Source organism: Agelaius phoeniceus, chromosome 13 (assembly GCF_051311805.1).
Source record: "Agelaius phoeniceus isolate bAgePho1 chromosome 13, bAgePho1.hap1, whole genome shotgun sequence".
Taxonomy (NCBI): Eukaryota; Metazoa; Chordata; class Aves; order Passeriformes; family Icteridae; genus Agelaius; species Agelaius phoeniceus.
In genome coordinates this window covers 6,489,361-6,504,594 of record NC_135277.1, presented here as the reverse complement: position 1 = coordinate 6,504,594, position 15,234 = coordinate 6,489,361, and the positions used below count along the sequence as shown (strand labels likewise).

General features: G+C 43.3%; 1 protein-coding gene across 3 annotated transcripts in view; it reads left to right on the top strand.

The window, feature by feature from the left end:
• Positions 1 to 15,234, top strand: part of SV2B (synaptic vesicle glycoprotein 2B) — a 65,935-nt gene that overhangs the window by 22,520 nt on the left and 28,181 nt on the right. For all 3 annotated transcript variants that reach the window (XM_077185297.1, XM_077185298.1, XM_077185296.1), the window contains exon 2: positions 12,271 to 13,114. In XM_077185297.1, coding sequence (XP_077041412.1) covers positions 12,631 to 13,114 — 484 coding nt within the window. In that variant the 5' untranslated portion in view covers positions 12,271 to 12,630. The remainder of the gene's footprint in view (positions 1 to 12,270; positions 13,115 to 15,234) is intronic.

Genomic DNA, 15,234 nt, shown 5'->3' with positions numbered 1-15,234 from the left:
AGTCTTCTCTGGCTAGGGCTGAAATGAGAGGAGCAGAAGGAGAGCCATGAAACATGCTGCAAATATTCTTGGTTCTGATCAGAAACAGCACATTGAAGGTCATTCACAGGAAACTCTGGGAGCATAATTTCAACATCACAGTGGTCTTGGCAAGGATAATCTGAAGTCGAGAAAGGTGAAATTTTGAGCTCTTCACCAGTGGTACAAGATTGTTTTTGTAGTTATGCCTGTGTTTTCTCTGACAAGTAGAGAAAAAGAGTTATTACAGCTATTTTGCAGACAATGAACTAAACCTAAGGGTAACTAAATGCCTTGCCTTAAGTTGATTGAGCCATTTGTGGCATTAGAGAAAACTGAACAGAGTTCTTGATGTTGCCCAAGTCACTAAGCCACGTCTCCTCTAATCAAACCTGTCTGAGTCCTAACAAATACCTGCATAGGCATGAGTTTTTCAAATTTCTTTTACTCTTTTCATATTTTACAGAGAAATTCCAGGTAGAACATAAGCAGAAGTTGCCTGAATTCAACTCTCCTGGCATGAATCCCCCTGCTGGCAGTCTGATTTTAACTCCCATCTGTACTGTCGCGCCCCTACCCACAGGCATGAGTCACAGTGAGCAATAAATAACAGCTCAATCCTTCTTCTGCCTCGGCAGGTGATGCTGAGGATTTTCTCTCTGCACACACACAGGCTGTAGTGCTACAGCCTGATGATGTATTGTGGCTGTTAATTTGGGGAGATGAAGCTTTTTCATCGTTAATGTCCAACCTGAATGCAGGAATTTATTTGTGTGTTTGGGAAGCACATGCAGAACCTTCTCACTGCTATGAAGTGCTGAGCCTAACAGGGTTTTTTTTTTGTTTGTTTTTCTTCTTTTTACTGGCTCCAGGCAGCTTTAGTTTCTGAGACTGATACTGTTATGACTTTTTCTCTCCCTACCTTTCCAACCTTCACCATCCCCTGCCTTGTCCTGCCTCCTTTCCTATATCTCATGCTCTGCTGTTGCTTTCTCTCATTCTTTAGCTCCTGCAGTATATTCTTTTTTCAGTTTTTTCCTCCTTTCCTTCTCTATTGCACAGAGGCACAAACATCATTTCAGAAGGCTGTGAGACAGCAAATGCCCCATGGCACAGCTGAAAGCCACAAGACTTTGGGTTGTCAGAATATTGGCCAAGCTTAAGGCTCTGTGTAAATGAGCTCCTCTTGCAAAGACCCGTCCTAAAGGCTCCTGCAGGAACAAAAAGGAATGAGGGAGGCTTAGGAAAAACCACTGCCAGGCAATCCAACTTTCCAAAATGTTAAAGGGCCCATTACACGTGCTCAAATTATCAATTCCCCTCTTCTGCAGGTGCAAAAATACTGCTGGGTGCTCTTTTGAGTCAAAATCCTTCATGAGCATAAAAACATAAGTATAAATATAGAGTTGCTATGTGTAAGGTTGCTGGTAAGTCAATACCAACATATTTCAGGCCCTATGGCAATTTTTTGTGACTTTCTTCAAGATGCTGGTTTCAAAAGCAGGTTCTTCAAAGATCTGAGAATCTGAGATATTCAAGGCACAGCTCAGACAGGCTTTGCAAATTGCCTCCTTACAGAAGAAGACATCACTCTGTGGGTGTGTTTTGTTTGTGCTGCAGTGATACATGTGGGGCACAAAATCGAATCTGCTGAATGATCATGGCTGCTACAAGGTTCAGGTCTCCTCAGTAGTGTCTCATATTAAAAAAAAAAAAAAAGGTTAAACTAATCACTAATCAAAATGCCATGGACATGAAAGGAGCAAAAGGCAATGCTCCAGTATTTTCCCTGCCACTTAACCATGAAAGGAGGCTCTTTGAATCTGCTTCTGCTTGCAGTTGTATTTCTCCACAGGCAAGGTGCATAATGAACAGTATATTTGCAATTTTGAAAGCCCTTGAGGCCACAATACAATTGTTTTGGAGGTCTTATGCAGGAAGGAAAGAAGCTGGATTTGGTCTGAGAACCACCCTTTTTATCTGATCTCAAAACAACTGAGCCCCTTTAGCCTTGATCATTGGGCAGCCCCAAAGGGAAACCCAGGGATCAAACCTATTAAAGGGCAGGATGGAAGCATAAGGCTGGCTGTGTTTGTGACAGGCTGCAGGGGATTTCTGGGAGCAGGAGAGAATTTTGGCATGGCCACTGCATTTGTACACTTCACTGGGGCTGGTGAGCAGCTGCCTGAGCATCCTGGGCTGGGAAAGAGCTGCTGGGGAAATGTCTCTGCTACAGCTCTTTCTCAACACACTCCAATACCACAGAAAACAGGAGATGACAACCCTGCAAAGGCTGCCCTGAGGTGCAGTAAATTATTTTGTCTCCAGGACTGGGGAGGTTGGTTGGTCCCCCAGCAATGGGAAGGTGATCATGGGCAATAACTGGTGGGGTTTTATCAGAACCCGAAACACCAAAGTCACCTCCCATCTGATACTGGGGAGGATGAGGCACCCTGGCCCTGGACAAAGAGTAATTTTGTGGCACAACACTCTGAAAATCTGCATGGATCCAAAGGAAAAGGGGGAGCAAAGCAGAAAGGAGGAAAGGACAAGAGCCTGGGAGCAAACAGACACAGCAGACCTCAAGGCTGCTCTGTTAGGTAGAGGCAGGAAAAAGAAGGAAAGGGGTATTTAATAAGGATACTTGCTCAAATAAAATCCCTCCTGAAAGAAAGCAGTTCTTAGAAATCACTCAGGGTTTTTCTGCTTTCATGGCTCTGTCACTGAAGCAAATCTATTCATCACAGCCATGTATTAATGAATTAGTTAATTAAGCAGCTCATTATTTAATAACTCAGGTTGCAAGTGTGATGAAATAAAAATCCCCTTTGTAGCCAGAGGCACATCTTTGCCAATGAGCTAAGCAGTTTATAGTTAATCAGGGATGTTTGCTGTCTGACACAGGCAGAATCTGCTGAATTGCAAGCAGTTTCCTTCCAAGGTTATTGCTTACAGTCCTCTCTGGGAGCTTGTCAGGGCCCCCAAGCCCAGTCAGGTTAAACCTAATAAGCTGTCCAAGGGCAAACACACGTAGAAATGCTCAAATTCATGAAAGGGCACCAGGGCACTGCTGTTTCTGAATAAACATCCAATTTCCTATTGGTTTACACTGCCAGGTGCAATGCTGATAGAGAGGCTGGTTTATTAATAAGCAGTAAACCCTCAAAGATTCTAGCTCATTATGATATTTCAAAAGACAAGGAAATAGAAACAGGTGCTGTTTGTTTGGCTCTGACATGGCTCCCCCAGGTGACTTTGGGAAAGCTCCTTTATTTGCATCTACATTGGGACACCTCTAAGTATTACTTGGTGTCCAGGCTGTGGTTTGTGCCTCAGATCCACATGAAGGAAAATGTTTGTGGGGCAGAAAAACTCACTTTTATGTTGGTCATCATTTGGAGGATAGCTGGGTTTGAAGATGGGAATAAACCCTTACCTTGCTTGTCCACAGTGTCCTGGAATATGGGGGATAGCACACAGCATTTCCATTTCCATTTCCATTTCCATTTCCATTTCCATTTCCATTTCCATGCTCAGACACTGCTTTAGTCTCTCTCTGCCTCAAGTCATGATGTGCAAAAAAAACCTGAGAGTTTTTCCCAACCTTTGATGGGACTTGGGAGCACTGTAGGCTACTTGGGTGCTGTGGTAATGGGAGAGGAGAAGAGGAAATAGATATCTAGAGGAAGTTTAGAGACCGTGAGTAATTTCTCCACTAAAAAATTGTTAAACTCAGTAAAATGGCCAAATTCCACCTCAGGCATATGCATTTCTTAGTTTTCTTTGGGTAAATTAGCATTTCCACAAAACTCTGGCACATAAAAGCAGACACTCCTCTGCCACCAGCCCTCCTGCTGTGATTCTCCTCCATCCTCCCTGGTTTTGTTCTTTTCCCCTTCACCACCTCCCTTCTGACTAAGCTCTCTGCCGTGTTTGCTCCTTGAAGCGAGTCTGTTCATTATTTATTAGCTCCCATACTCTTACACCATCTGTCTCAACTCATTATCCATATTCAGCTTGTCAAATTGACCTTTTATGGCCTTTCTCTGGGTTCCTAATGTGTAGTCTGTCCCTCCTTATATAGATATGTGCTGCTAAGCTGCTGCTTTCCAACTCCTACTGTTAAACACTCCTCTCTGTATCTATCTCATGAACACCCATCTTGCTAGTCTGTGCCCCTAACTTCAGAAAAGCTGTTTATTCTGCTTGACTGATGCTTGTTCCTTGTTTCATCTGCTGCATGTCTGCTGTGCCAGCTTGCTGTAGCACACACTGTCTTAGAGATGACCTTTAAAGCATCTGCACCAGCACAGTATCAGACTTGAGGGTATAATCTCCTTCTAACAGTCTGGGGGACTTTCTGTCCCTTGGTTCATAACATAACATAGTGGATTACAAGCTGAATTCTGCCTACAGCCACTTTGCTGTGAGTCACTACCACCACCACCACAAAAGGCAATGGCATTTTAGTGTGCAATGTGCTGGAAAGCAGAAATCTCCCCCAGTGGGATGGGTGAGACTGAAAAAATGTAAAGGCACTGGAGCAGTGCAGCCAGATTCTTACTCAGCATAAATCAGTTCAATCAAACTACTGAACTATTTGTGTTTATATCCCTTCCATCTCTGCTTCCAAATCCAAGGGCTACTGTAAATGATTCAGCTTCAAAGACAATAGTTTCTCCTCACAGAACATTGTGTAATGCAGGACTGTAGGATCAGATAATGCAATAAGTATTTTCTCCTGGTGGAACAAACATACACAGTGTGCACCTGCCTGGGAATGTGTAAAACCCACCACAGATCAATAGAGATTATCCAGAAACTGTAGGAGAACTTCAATGAACTCTGTAGCAGAGAATTTTGAACTCAAATGCTTTCTCTAAATAATTAATCAGGGCTGCTGGTAACTCACTAAATACTCCAGCTCTGGTTTCCCTGCATTTCCTGATATACCAGGACTGCACCTGCACCAATCTTTTCCAACCTACAGTGTGGGAGCAGTGAATAAATGAATCCTGTCCCAGAGACCCTGGCAGCATCTTTGAGCAAATCAATATTTTTTATACAGAGGACTTTTACCCTACCTGTCCTACCTGTGCTGAAGGGGAGCAATCAGTAGGTGCCATCTGTCCTGCTGAAAGTCAGTTCTTTGAACCTGGTGATTTCAATTCAATGACTTTCAAATATTTTGCTCTTCTTTACAGAATATGTGGCACAGATAGCTTGCTTAACAAGCTCCATGGAGAGTTTTTGAAGCTGTGTTACATATCTATCAAATAATTTCTTAACAATAAAAAAAGTTTCAGGAGAAACTAGTTTTCTCCTTAGTTTTCACTTAATACAGTGTTCTCCTCTGAAGCTACAACAAAAGACAGCTCTTTTTCTACAGTTCAAAGCAAATTCTTTTAAGAGGTAGGCTCTGCTACAGACTTTGATTTTTAAATCTCTTGCTGCCCAGACCCAGTTAGCCTCCTGGGTTTGCAGCCACAGTTAATTGTTGTAGCCATTAACACATAATTTTACACCTGAAAAACATATATTGGCATGCCCTTCTGTGTAATTTTGTTGTCTTTGATGGCAAAGCAGCTCCTTTTTACTTCTGGCTACCATGTCACTGAGTGAGAAAACTAAACTCATATACCCTCCTTGATTATGTCTAAACCCATATACCCTCCTTGATTATCTTGTCCCTCTGGAACAACAGCAGAAAAGAGGCCTCAGAAATTATATTGGATCTGATATTGCTCCAGCTGCAATGGCTTTTCTACCTGGGTCTGTGATATAGTTCTCCTTCAGGAATGCTTGAGGACTATGGTTTCTTTTGGACATTAATTGCAGATAAATTTTACTTCCAATCTTGTGAGACTGGAGAGGAATCTGAATGGAACATTTTTCCTAGTGATACATTCAGTGCTCCTCTACCTGTCTAGAATCCTGTCTAGGATCCGAGGGAGGGTAGAGTTAGGAGTAGTATTGTGTTCAGGGATGGAATTCTGGTCCATGCAGTTATTAGGGTAGATAGCTTTAGGACTTTGATTGTGTTTAGGGTGAGGAAAACAGTTGCAGTTATTAACCCTTGCATCCCAAGGGCTGTTCTGTATTTCAAAAAAAGAGACCAGGTCATCAGCTGATTAAATCCCACTGATTCACTGGCCAGTGCTCAGAGCTGAGAACGTCCTCCTGGAAATTCCCCAGGGATTGCTCTTCACCACCATTGACAAGGGTACTTGATGGAAAGGCAAAGGAAGGAAAATGACTGCTGAAGACCTGCGAGAGATGTGATCTATTTTGATACAATCATCCCCTAAAATAATATTCCACCACCATTGGTGTGGTTTGGGTTGGGTTGGGTTGGGTTGTTTTGACTGAGTGATGTCTTCCACATCCAACTTCTTCCAAAAGTCTTTCAGAGTCCTGTGCTCTAAGACTTTTCTCCTGTTATTTTGGCAATGAAGGAGAGATGCAAAAAGTCGAGCAAGAATTAATAAGGCTTAGGGCTGATCTCTAAGAGAGATGGCACCAGATGCATTTATAATCCTTGGATATGAAGGCAAGAGCTACTGTTATTACAACGCTTTTTTTTTCCCACAGTTTGTGGATCAGTAATATGTCAGGGCTTCCATCTTTCCCTGGCCATTTCCCCCTTTATTCTGAGCATAGTTTGTACCATTAACCCCCATTCCTGCTCCTTGACTTCCAATTTCACTTGGTTTTTACCTTTCTTTATTCAAAACCCCCCTCATTTCCTGTTTCTACCTTCCCTCACATATAAATTCTCTTCAGATCCTGCTGCTTTTCCCTCTGCAGGATCCTTGCCAAGATCCCAGCCTTGCCATCTGTCCAGGAGAATGATGATATTGCTCAGCTCTCTTCTGGATGTTGAACTGTGTGGCTGCAGCACCAATTCTAATGTTACCCCCCCAAAAAAAAAACCAAAACCAACAAAATTCCCAACAATAATCAGAACCTTGTAGAAGAAAAACCCTTTTCTTCTTCACAGAGGTCATATACTTTTAGTCATATGCATATAAATAGCAGGATTACTTTTCCTATATCATATTTCTCTATATTGTCTTCTTAAAGGTGCACCTGAGATAATTTTACATCCATGAGAGCATAATAAAAGTTCCTGTTACAATTTTTGTTGGCAAAAACATGCCATTTTTCCAAACCTGAATTATTTAGGAGAAAAAAAAAAACAAACAATTTCAATGAATGTTTCTAATAAAAAATGGATCAAGCAGTTGACAGGATGGCATTTCTTTAATGAAATTTTTTTTTTCAGTTTGAAAAAAATCTCCATGCACCTCTTATTATTTTATGCCATTGAAAAGGGCAACTTTCTACAGTGTAAGATGAAGAATTTATAATGCACCTGATCTGAAAGCAGTTTTGTTATAAATTATAGGGTTGCTGTCTAATTTTTTAGATTTAAAAAATTTATTATTATTATTTATACTAGTTGGAAAGAGGGGAATTTTCAAAGTTATCCTGAGGTAAAATAGCATCTTTCTTAGTTTAAAAAAAAATTAAAATGCTAGACTGCAAGACTTCATTGAAAACCTGGCAAAGACATGGGACCACTTTTCCTGACAACTTCTCAGCTGTGAAGCTGGAAGCACAGAGACCTCATCCCCCCAAATTCTGGTGTATTTAAGGTTTAAGGTTTTGGGGACACAAGTTGCCCATACATGAATATATTCATATAACCACAGCTGTGAGGGATCTGTAATTCCCACCAGGGGAAATCTGTGCTGTCCTGATGTGGGGTCTGGAGGGACACAGAGATGCCAAAAAGCAAAGGATGCTCAACCTGCAGCACTTACTCCAGCAGCTCAGTGATCACTCATTGCCACAGGGCTCAGCCTGTCTGATAATGTTGCTGTCTCTGCTGAAATCCAGGATGCTGCTGCCCTGGGAGCTGTGATTTCTTAGGCACCTCAAAAATCTGTCCCTCCTTGTGTACAAGAAGATCCATTAACTGCAGCCTCACTAAGAATGTGAGATTGGAACTCCACAGAATCCTACCTACATAACCATCTTTCTCTTTTCAGTGAGGAAAATTTCTTCTCAGGATTTTTTTTACAGTCAGCTCTGTGACTGCAGAATGTCCTTATGGTCACTGTAGGATCTGGGCACCTTCCCATTGCTGTCAGCAGAAAGCAGCTCTGGGGGTGAGGATGTTCTGCAGGAGGAGTCGTCCTTCAGGCAGAATATTAAACTGCTCTGCCATCTGTTTTACAGGGATTATTCTGGTGAATGCTAAAAATCCCTTGAAAGCATTTTTATGGTATCCCTGTCATGCTCCTTCTCCTTAGTGCTCAAGTAACCTCTCCCTCCTGCTGTTGGTTTTGAGTGTTCTGCCCTTCTGAGCATGCAGAAAGGCCCTGGGAGGCAGCTCCCAGCCTTGGCTCCCTGTGTCCCTGCTGGATGCTCACCATGGATGTGCATTCATATTGCATTTACATGTGTGCACCCACGGCTCATGCTCCCACAAAGCAACATCCTCACTCTCTTTGCTTTTCCAGAAACTCCATCATGCCCCAAGGTGCAATATTTCATGGAAAGCCCTTCTCATATCTACCCTGGTCACTAATTTGACATGATTTCTGCCCTCTGATAGAGCTCAGCTCTCTGACAAGCCCTGGGCTCTCTTCATTTAGTACCAGGCACAAGAAAATCCCCCTTCTCTGCATGCCCTCCAAGCTCTGCTGCCCTCCAGCCCCCAGTTTATCACCTCAGCACACCAGACTTACCCATATGCCCCCTCGGAGAGGCAAATGCTGGTGTTCATCTGCTTTTTTAAAATATCTCTTTTCCTAGACTAGATACCATTTCTATTATGAGGATATCCAAGACTTTAGGTTCCTATTTTAAGTTGCAGAGCTCCAATGACTGAATTCCTGGCTAAGTATGCAACATCTGAGCTAACTAAAGAGCTAAAGACTATAAGAAATCTGCATGGTGCACAGTGTATTTTAAAGAAATGAGGAAAGAATCTGAATTTTGATGTATCCCAGGTTTCTGTGTCCAACACTCATTTTAATGGGCTCTTTTGGGCAGAACCAGAATAAGGCTTTCCTTTCCTCTGCCTTCCTGCCCCTGCAGACTCTGCCTTATGGAGCCTGACATTTGTCATGTCTTTAAACCTCACTTGTGTGTCTCAAAGGGATCTGGCAGTTTAGAAGGGCCAAGGGTTGCAATTAGAATAATTTAGATTGGAAAAGAACTGTAAGATCATTAAGTCCAGCCATTGAGCCAACAGTGCCAAGCCCAGCACTAAACCATGTCCCCAAGTGCCACATCTACATGTCTGCTAAATACCTCCAGTGACTCCACCACTGCCCTGGGCAGAGAGTTCCAATGCTTGGTAACTCTTTTGATGATGCAATTTTCCTTATATCCTGTCTGAAACTTCCCTGGCACAAGTTGAGGCCGTTTCCTGTTGTGCTGTTATCCGGGAGAAGAGACTGACACCCACCCTGCTACAATAGGCTTGGTGAGATGTGTAAATTTGTCTCAAGCCTCATGCATCACTGTGAAGGGTAATTATAGCAACCCAAGCCTGCCATCTTCATGACACATCATGATTTCGCATCTAAATGCTAAATGGGGCTGTTAATGAGTGAGTGCAGCTCAGCTTGAGTGAAAGGGTGTTAAAGAATCAGGTCTGGAGTGAATCAGCCTGTGCATATGTGGTAAAGAAAGAAAACAAGTGGTGTGAAATATAGAAAGTGTAGCATTCTGAAGTTACAGCCTGCTTCTCTGCACTGCCCCTTCTCCTGGGGTGATCCCAGAAAATATCCATCCTACAAACTGAATGGGAAACCAATCCCTATTTTTTGCCATGACCTTTTCTTTGAAATACTTGTTCTTCCCCATACAGGTGACTCTCACTGGTCTGTGAGACTCATCAGCTCATGTCATTATTTCTTAGGCTGCCCAAGATGTGATTCCATCTGGTAAATGCCAGACTTTGTGTGTCAGTGAAAAAGCATGGATGCTTCAATAGGTCTTTTCTGAGTTTGTGATCTTTGGTCCTGTTGTTGTGGGAGGCAAAGAGCCCAGCTTTAAGCCTCAGCAGCTTTTAAACAGAGAACAAAAAGATTTCCAGCACTTAAGAACATACTTTTACCTTTTGAAAAGAGAGATAAGGTTTGTGGAGACTCAGAGTCTGATCAGTTCTGCTATTGATCATTAGGGTTATTGTTACTTCGCTTCCTAAAAGGAGTTTTGAATTTAGTTCTGTGGCAACCAGAAAGGGACAAACACAGTGAGGTCACTGCGCTTCCTGCTCCAACATTTGAGGCTGCTTTGAAGCATGACCTGTCAGCAGATGATTCTTAAAGACTTCCAAAGCAAGACCTAATGTTCTTTTGCACATATTGTTCTTTTGTTTTTTCTCTTTAAATAAAAGGCTCCTTCCCCTACTTTTCAAAGAAAATATGTCTCTGTGGAACTACATTTTACCGCCTTGGAGAACACGATGTTCAGTCATGACACAAATCTTTGTGTAATCAAGAAAGTTACTTCAGGACTGGGAGAGAGTTCTGAGACTCAAAAGCAATTTTGGACTTTTTTAACCATTAAAGGTAACACTCCAGCACTGAAACAAGAGCTGTAGAACTCACTTAAGTGCTTCTGATGGCTGTCAGATGTATTAACTCCCCTGCACATTAACAGCTCTGGTGCCTATGCAAATACTTCTCTTTACCCCTCCCTGCACTGTGGACTCCTGATCATTATAACCTGATCAGAATGCATTTGGAATTTTTAAATTTTTTTTTCTATTGCTTTATTGATCACTCTTTTTGAGCCCTGGAAGAATGCCATGTTGCCTTTTTCACTTGATGCAAAATGTACAGTGTGATTCAGCATAAAGAAAGGGAAGAGGAAACGCATTGAATGTAGTGACAAACAGCAGAGAAGAGGAAGAAGTTCTGGCAGGTTCTGCAGAGGCTGTGTTGTAATTATGGGCCACAGATATACAGGTAGATAAACAGAAGGGCAGAGGAAGCTTTTAGGAAGTTCCTTGGGGCAGTTCCATGAACAGCACAGGCAAGGTATGGCCATTAATCCATGCAGAGAAGTCAGGCCTTGGCTCCTTCCTTACCCTGAGCATTTGGGCTGCCAGAAAATCACAGCATTTGCAGCAGGAGTGATGCCCCTCTGAGCATTTTATTATAGAGAGAGCTACTGAATTTCTCCTCTGAAGTCATGTCAGCTGCATATAGCACTGTTATTTACAGTGTGTGCGTTTGCGTGCGCCTCTATAGGTCAACTGACTGTGTAGGTAACAACACCCACACATCCTCAGGCTTGTGCCTGCCCATGTCAATCCATACCTCATTTGCACTTTATTTAGGCAAGTAGCTCAAAGCTTGAAGCAAAGTCCACGTTCTGTGCATGCCTACGCTGTGCTGGCTGCTCTGGCGTGACTCCACTCCCTTTCCCATGTGCTCCTCCTTCCAAACTCTGTGTCTGCAGCTGGGAGAGGCAGGGGAACACTGCAGAGCCAGCTGGCTGGGAACTGCCTGGAAAATAATGGAAATCAGGTGTCCAGAAGGAGTGTGTGTTTAGATGTGTCTTGACTTTTCTTGTTTTTCCCTGCAGACAGCAGTGATTCTGTATTAGCTTTGTTTTTTTGCTCTCTGTGAAAATCATCCCCTGTTGATGTTTAGATATGGGGAGAACAGAGCTTGGTGTGACTTTTGGTGACTTGGCAGACTCTTTATGCCAGTTGTGCATCTGGGATACAGATGGAGAGACACTAGGGAAAAGAAGAAGCCAATAAATGAAATTAATGTGGGGATCTGGATGAAAAAGAAAACCAAGATCATATTTTGTCTCATTATGATGCTAGCCAGTTGTAGGGACCAGGGATGACTGTATTCTGAGGAGATGGATGGAAACATATTTAGCAATCTTAGAGCTCTGTTCCAGCAACCCAGCCCAGTGCTGCTCTGCTCTCCATGGAAAGCAGGACCACATATGGGAGGCAGGACTTCCAGGAAAGACAGAAATTGGGACCACATGGTACTTTACATTCTACTTTGGGTTTCCACTGAACTTGGTACATTTTAATGCTCTGTTTTTTTCTGAGGCTTTGGTTTTTGATGATGCAAAAGCATTCCTCTGTTGCCATATTTTTTCAAAGGAAAAGCACGTATTCCAAATGTCGGGCATTAAACTCAGTGCGTGTGTGCTTGCAAGCTTACTGCTGTCTCATTGCTATTGTTTCCTCTTTCTCAGGACATGACCTTCAGCACCACAATGAATCAGGAAAAACCTGTCAAGTCCTCCTAGCTCCCCAGCTGTGCAATTTGCTCTTCCCTCGCTGTTCCCCAGACAGCAGCTTTTCTCACCCAAGGCACAGGAGCCAGCAAGTCACAAATGACAGCTGAAAAGTGAAGCATTACCAAAAGCTGTTTGAGGCTCTGTCAGAGAGAACCTTTATATATAATTCTCCTTCCAAGCCTGGGAAGCTGTGCATCCCATCAGTTCCAAAGAGCGGAGAGAAGATATGTTCAAGTAACCGACACCAGGAACTGCACAAACCCATTTTAGAATATCTACACAGCGACCTGCAGCATTTAGAACTCTCTGTTCAGAATGGATGATGGATATAGAAACACAAACCAGGTCTCAGATGACTACAGGTACCAGGATGGCAGCTATGACACACCCAACGATGGCTACTACCGGGGCGGGGATGAGCCCGCGCAGGACGAGGATGCCCAGAGTGATGTCACAGAAGGCCACGATGAGGATGATGAGGTCTATGAGGGGGAGTACCAAGGGATCCCACACCCAGATGACATTAAAGAGAAGCAGAAGAAGCGAGCCCCTGCCGTGGATGATGAGTACAGAGACCGTGCTGACCTCATGGCCGAGAGGATGGAGGATGAGGAGCAGCTCGCCCACCAGTATGAGAACATCATTGAGGAGTGTGGGCACGGACGCTTCCAGTGGACTCTCTTCTTTGTTTTAGGGTTGGCACTGATGGCAGATGGGGTGGAGGTGTTTGTGGTTGGATTTGTTCTTCCCAGTGCTGAGAAGGATATGTGCTTGTCCAGTTCCAACAAAGGGATGCTGGGTAAGTGCCACTGGCAAACTGCTCTTCTAATGCAGCTAGGAGTAGCTGGACACCTTTTCTAGTGACCAGCTGATTTCAGAATCTTCTGACGACTTTCTTCTTGTGTTGTATGTCATGCATAGTCATGCCTGGGTGGATCTGACTCAGGAGGGGTTCACAAGCTGATGAGCAGCAGAATTGTACCAGAATGTGCTCTGGCCCCAGCGCCAATCTGGTCAGTGTGTGTGACCTGGGCAAGGCAGCTCACAGTCTGCAGGTCCACAGGGCAAAACTCCAAGGGGTGTTCAAGGATAAATAAGTGAAAAGTTAAAGGTGGATCTAGTGACTCAAAATTCAAAGCTGTTAGGAACCACAGGTTTCCCTTTTCTTCAGGCCAGAGTCCCAACAGGCAAATCAACTGTGCAGTCAGTTCCTTCTGCCTGCTAACTTCTCAGTTTGCTCATTTGTCCTGGGTCAAATGTAGTCAATGGAGGTTCCTTTTTAGGTCTGTGGAATGCAATTAAAGTGCAGCATGAAGATTAAAGCTGAGGCTACTGGCAACATCCCTTTTGCATCACTACTGACATCTCCCTGAGGTCGAAATACAAAGCTTAGTTATTTATTGGGACTGAGACTGGGTGGAAAGGTTTGGATGAACAATTTTTCCCCTTGAACAATAGGCAAGCCAAATTCCAGCAGCCAAAACAGCAAAGCCTCCCAGATCTCCAAGAATCAGGACAGGATCCAGCAGGGTCTGTAGTGAGAGCCAGCCACGCAATAGGACAGAGCATCTGGAAGGGAAATAAAATAGTTCTTGGAATAACTGCTTGGAGAGGGAGAGAGTGTGTCTTGATGGACATGTACTGGCATTGCAGGGAATCATCAGGGACTCTGGGTCATACATGCTGGCCCAGAAGCTCTGTCTGATGCAAGGAAAATGCAGATTTGGGACTAGACCCCAGCCGGTGTCTTCATTCTATTGACATTATTTTCGTGTGACAAAGGCAATAGAAAATTATCCCTATATAAACCTCTCCTCTTGGTGTACTGAGGTCATATTCACTTTTCTGTTTCTCCCTTTTTCCTTTGAACTTGAGGATTGGGATGTTTCTTTCTATAGTTAGCCAGGTCTGTACTGATTTTTGTGCCTTAAAGAATTTAACAACTTTTTTTGCTTCACAAACCCATTAAAATTTCTAGCTTGAAATATCTCCGGTCAGATATCTAAAAGCAAACCTCTCACAATTAGATCTTGATTTCAAAGGGGCTTTGGAATGCACCAGCTCCCTGTGGGACACAAGGCTTGGTGTCTTTTTAGTGATGAGACCTTTTTTGAAAAGCAGGTCATTTATTTTGGTGACTCTATGAAAGCTGAGATTTTCTGAAACTCTGACCCCATAAATATCTACCTTTGTATAGCTCAAGTTCTGGCAGGCTCCTGAATGAGAAAACTTCAAATGTCACAAGGAAATCTATCTTTGAAGTATTTCTGGCCCAACCACAGGTAAAAATGAACACGAAATCTCCCCAGAGAGCCTGTTCTGCTTTTTCCAGCTCAGTATTTGCAAGGCTGAAAGTTCAGGGTGTTCTGATAAGCTCTGAATAAGCAAGGAGACATTTGGGTCCGTATCCAATCCCAGCTCCAGCCTCCTGCGCACTACCAGAGCTAATCTGGGACTGCTAATGAGGGGAAGAGAGCTCCTCTTGCTGCCTTTTCTGCCCACTTTCAAACACAGCCTGTGAGAACCTGATTTTGCAGAACAATTTCTCCTGTCCTTAGCTTGTTTGTTTGGGGGATCTGCTGTCAATCTGCTTGTATTCAAACTATTTCATGACTTCATTATGAGAGGAAAAAAAAAAGGATTTTTCTTAAAACAATAAAAGCTGGCTCATCTTAGTTTGGGGCAGGGAGGAGAGTGGGTGGTTATGGCAGCATGCAGTTGTTATTGACTGGTTGTGTACATGGGGCAGGTCTCTGTTTCAGTCCATTCAGTCCAGTTTATTTGTTAAACACCTTTTCTTGTCTGCTGGACATTTCTCTGCTGCTGGGTCTGAGGTTTGTGAGATGGCTTCGTGAAAATGAATTAAGCATGGCTTGGAAAGCCTCACATTGCCCAGCAGTGCTCTGATGTGTGTAATGA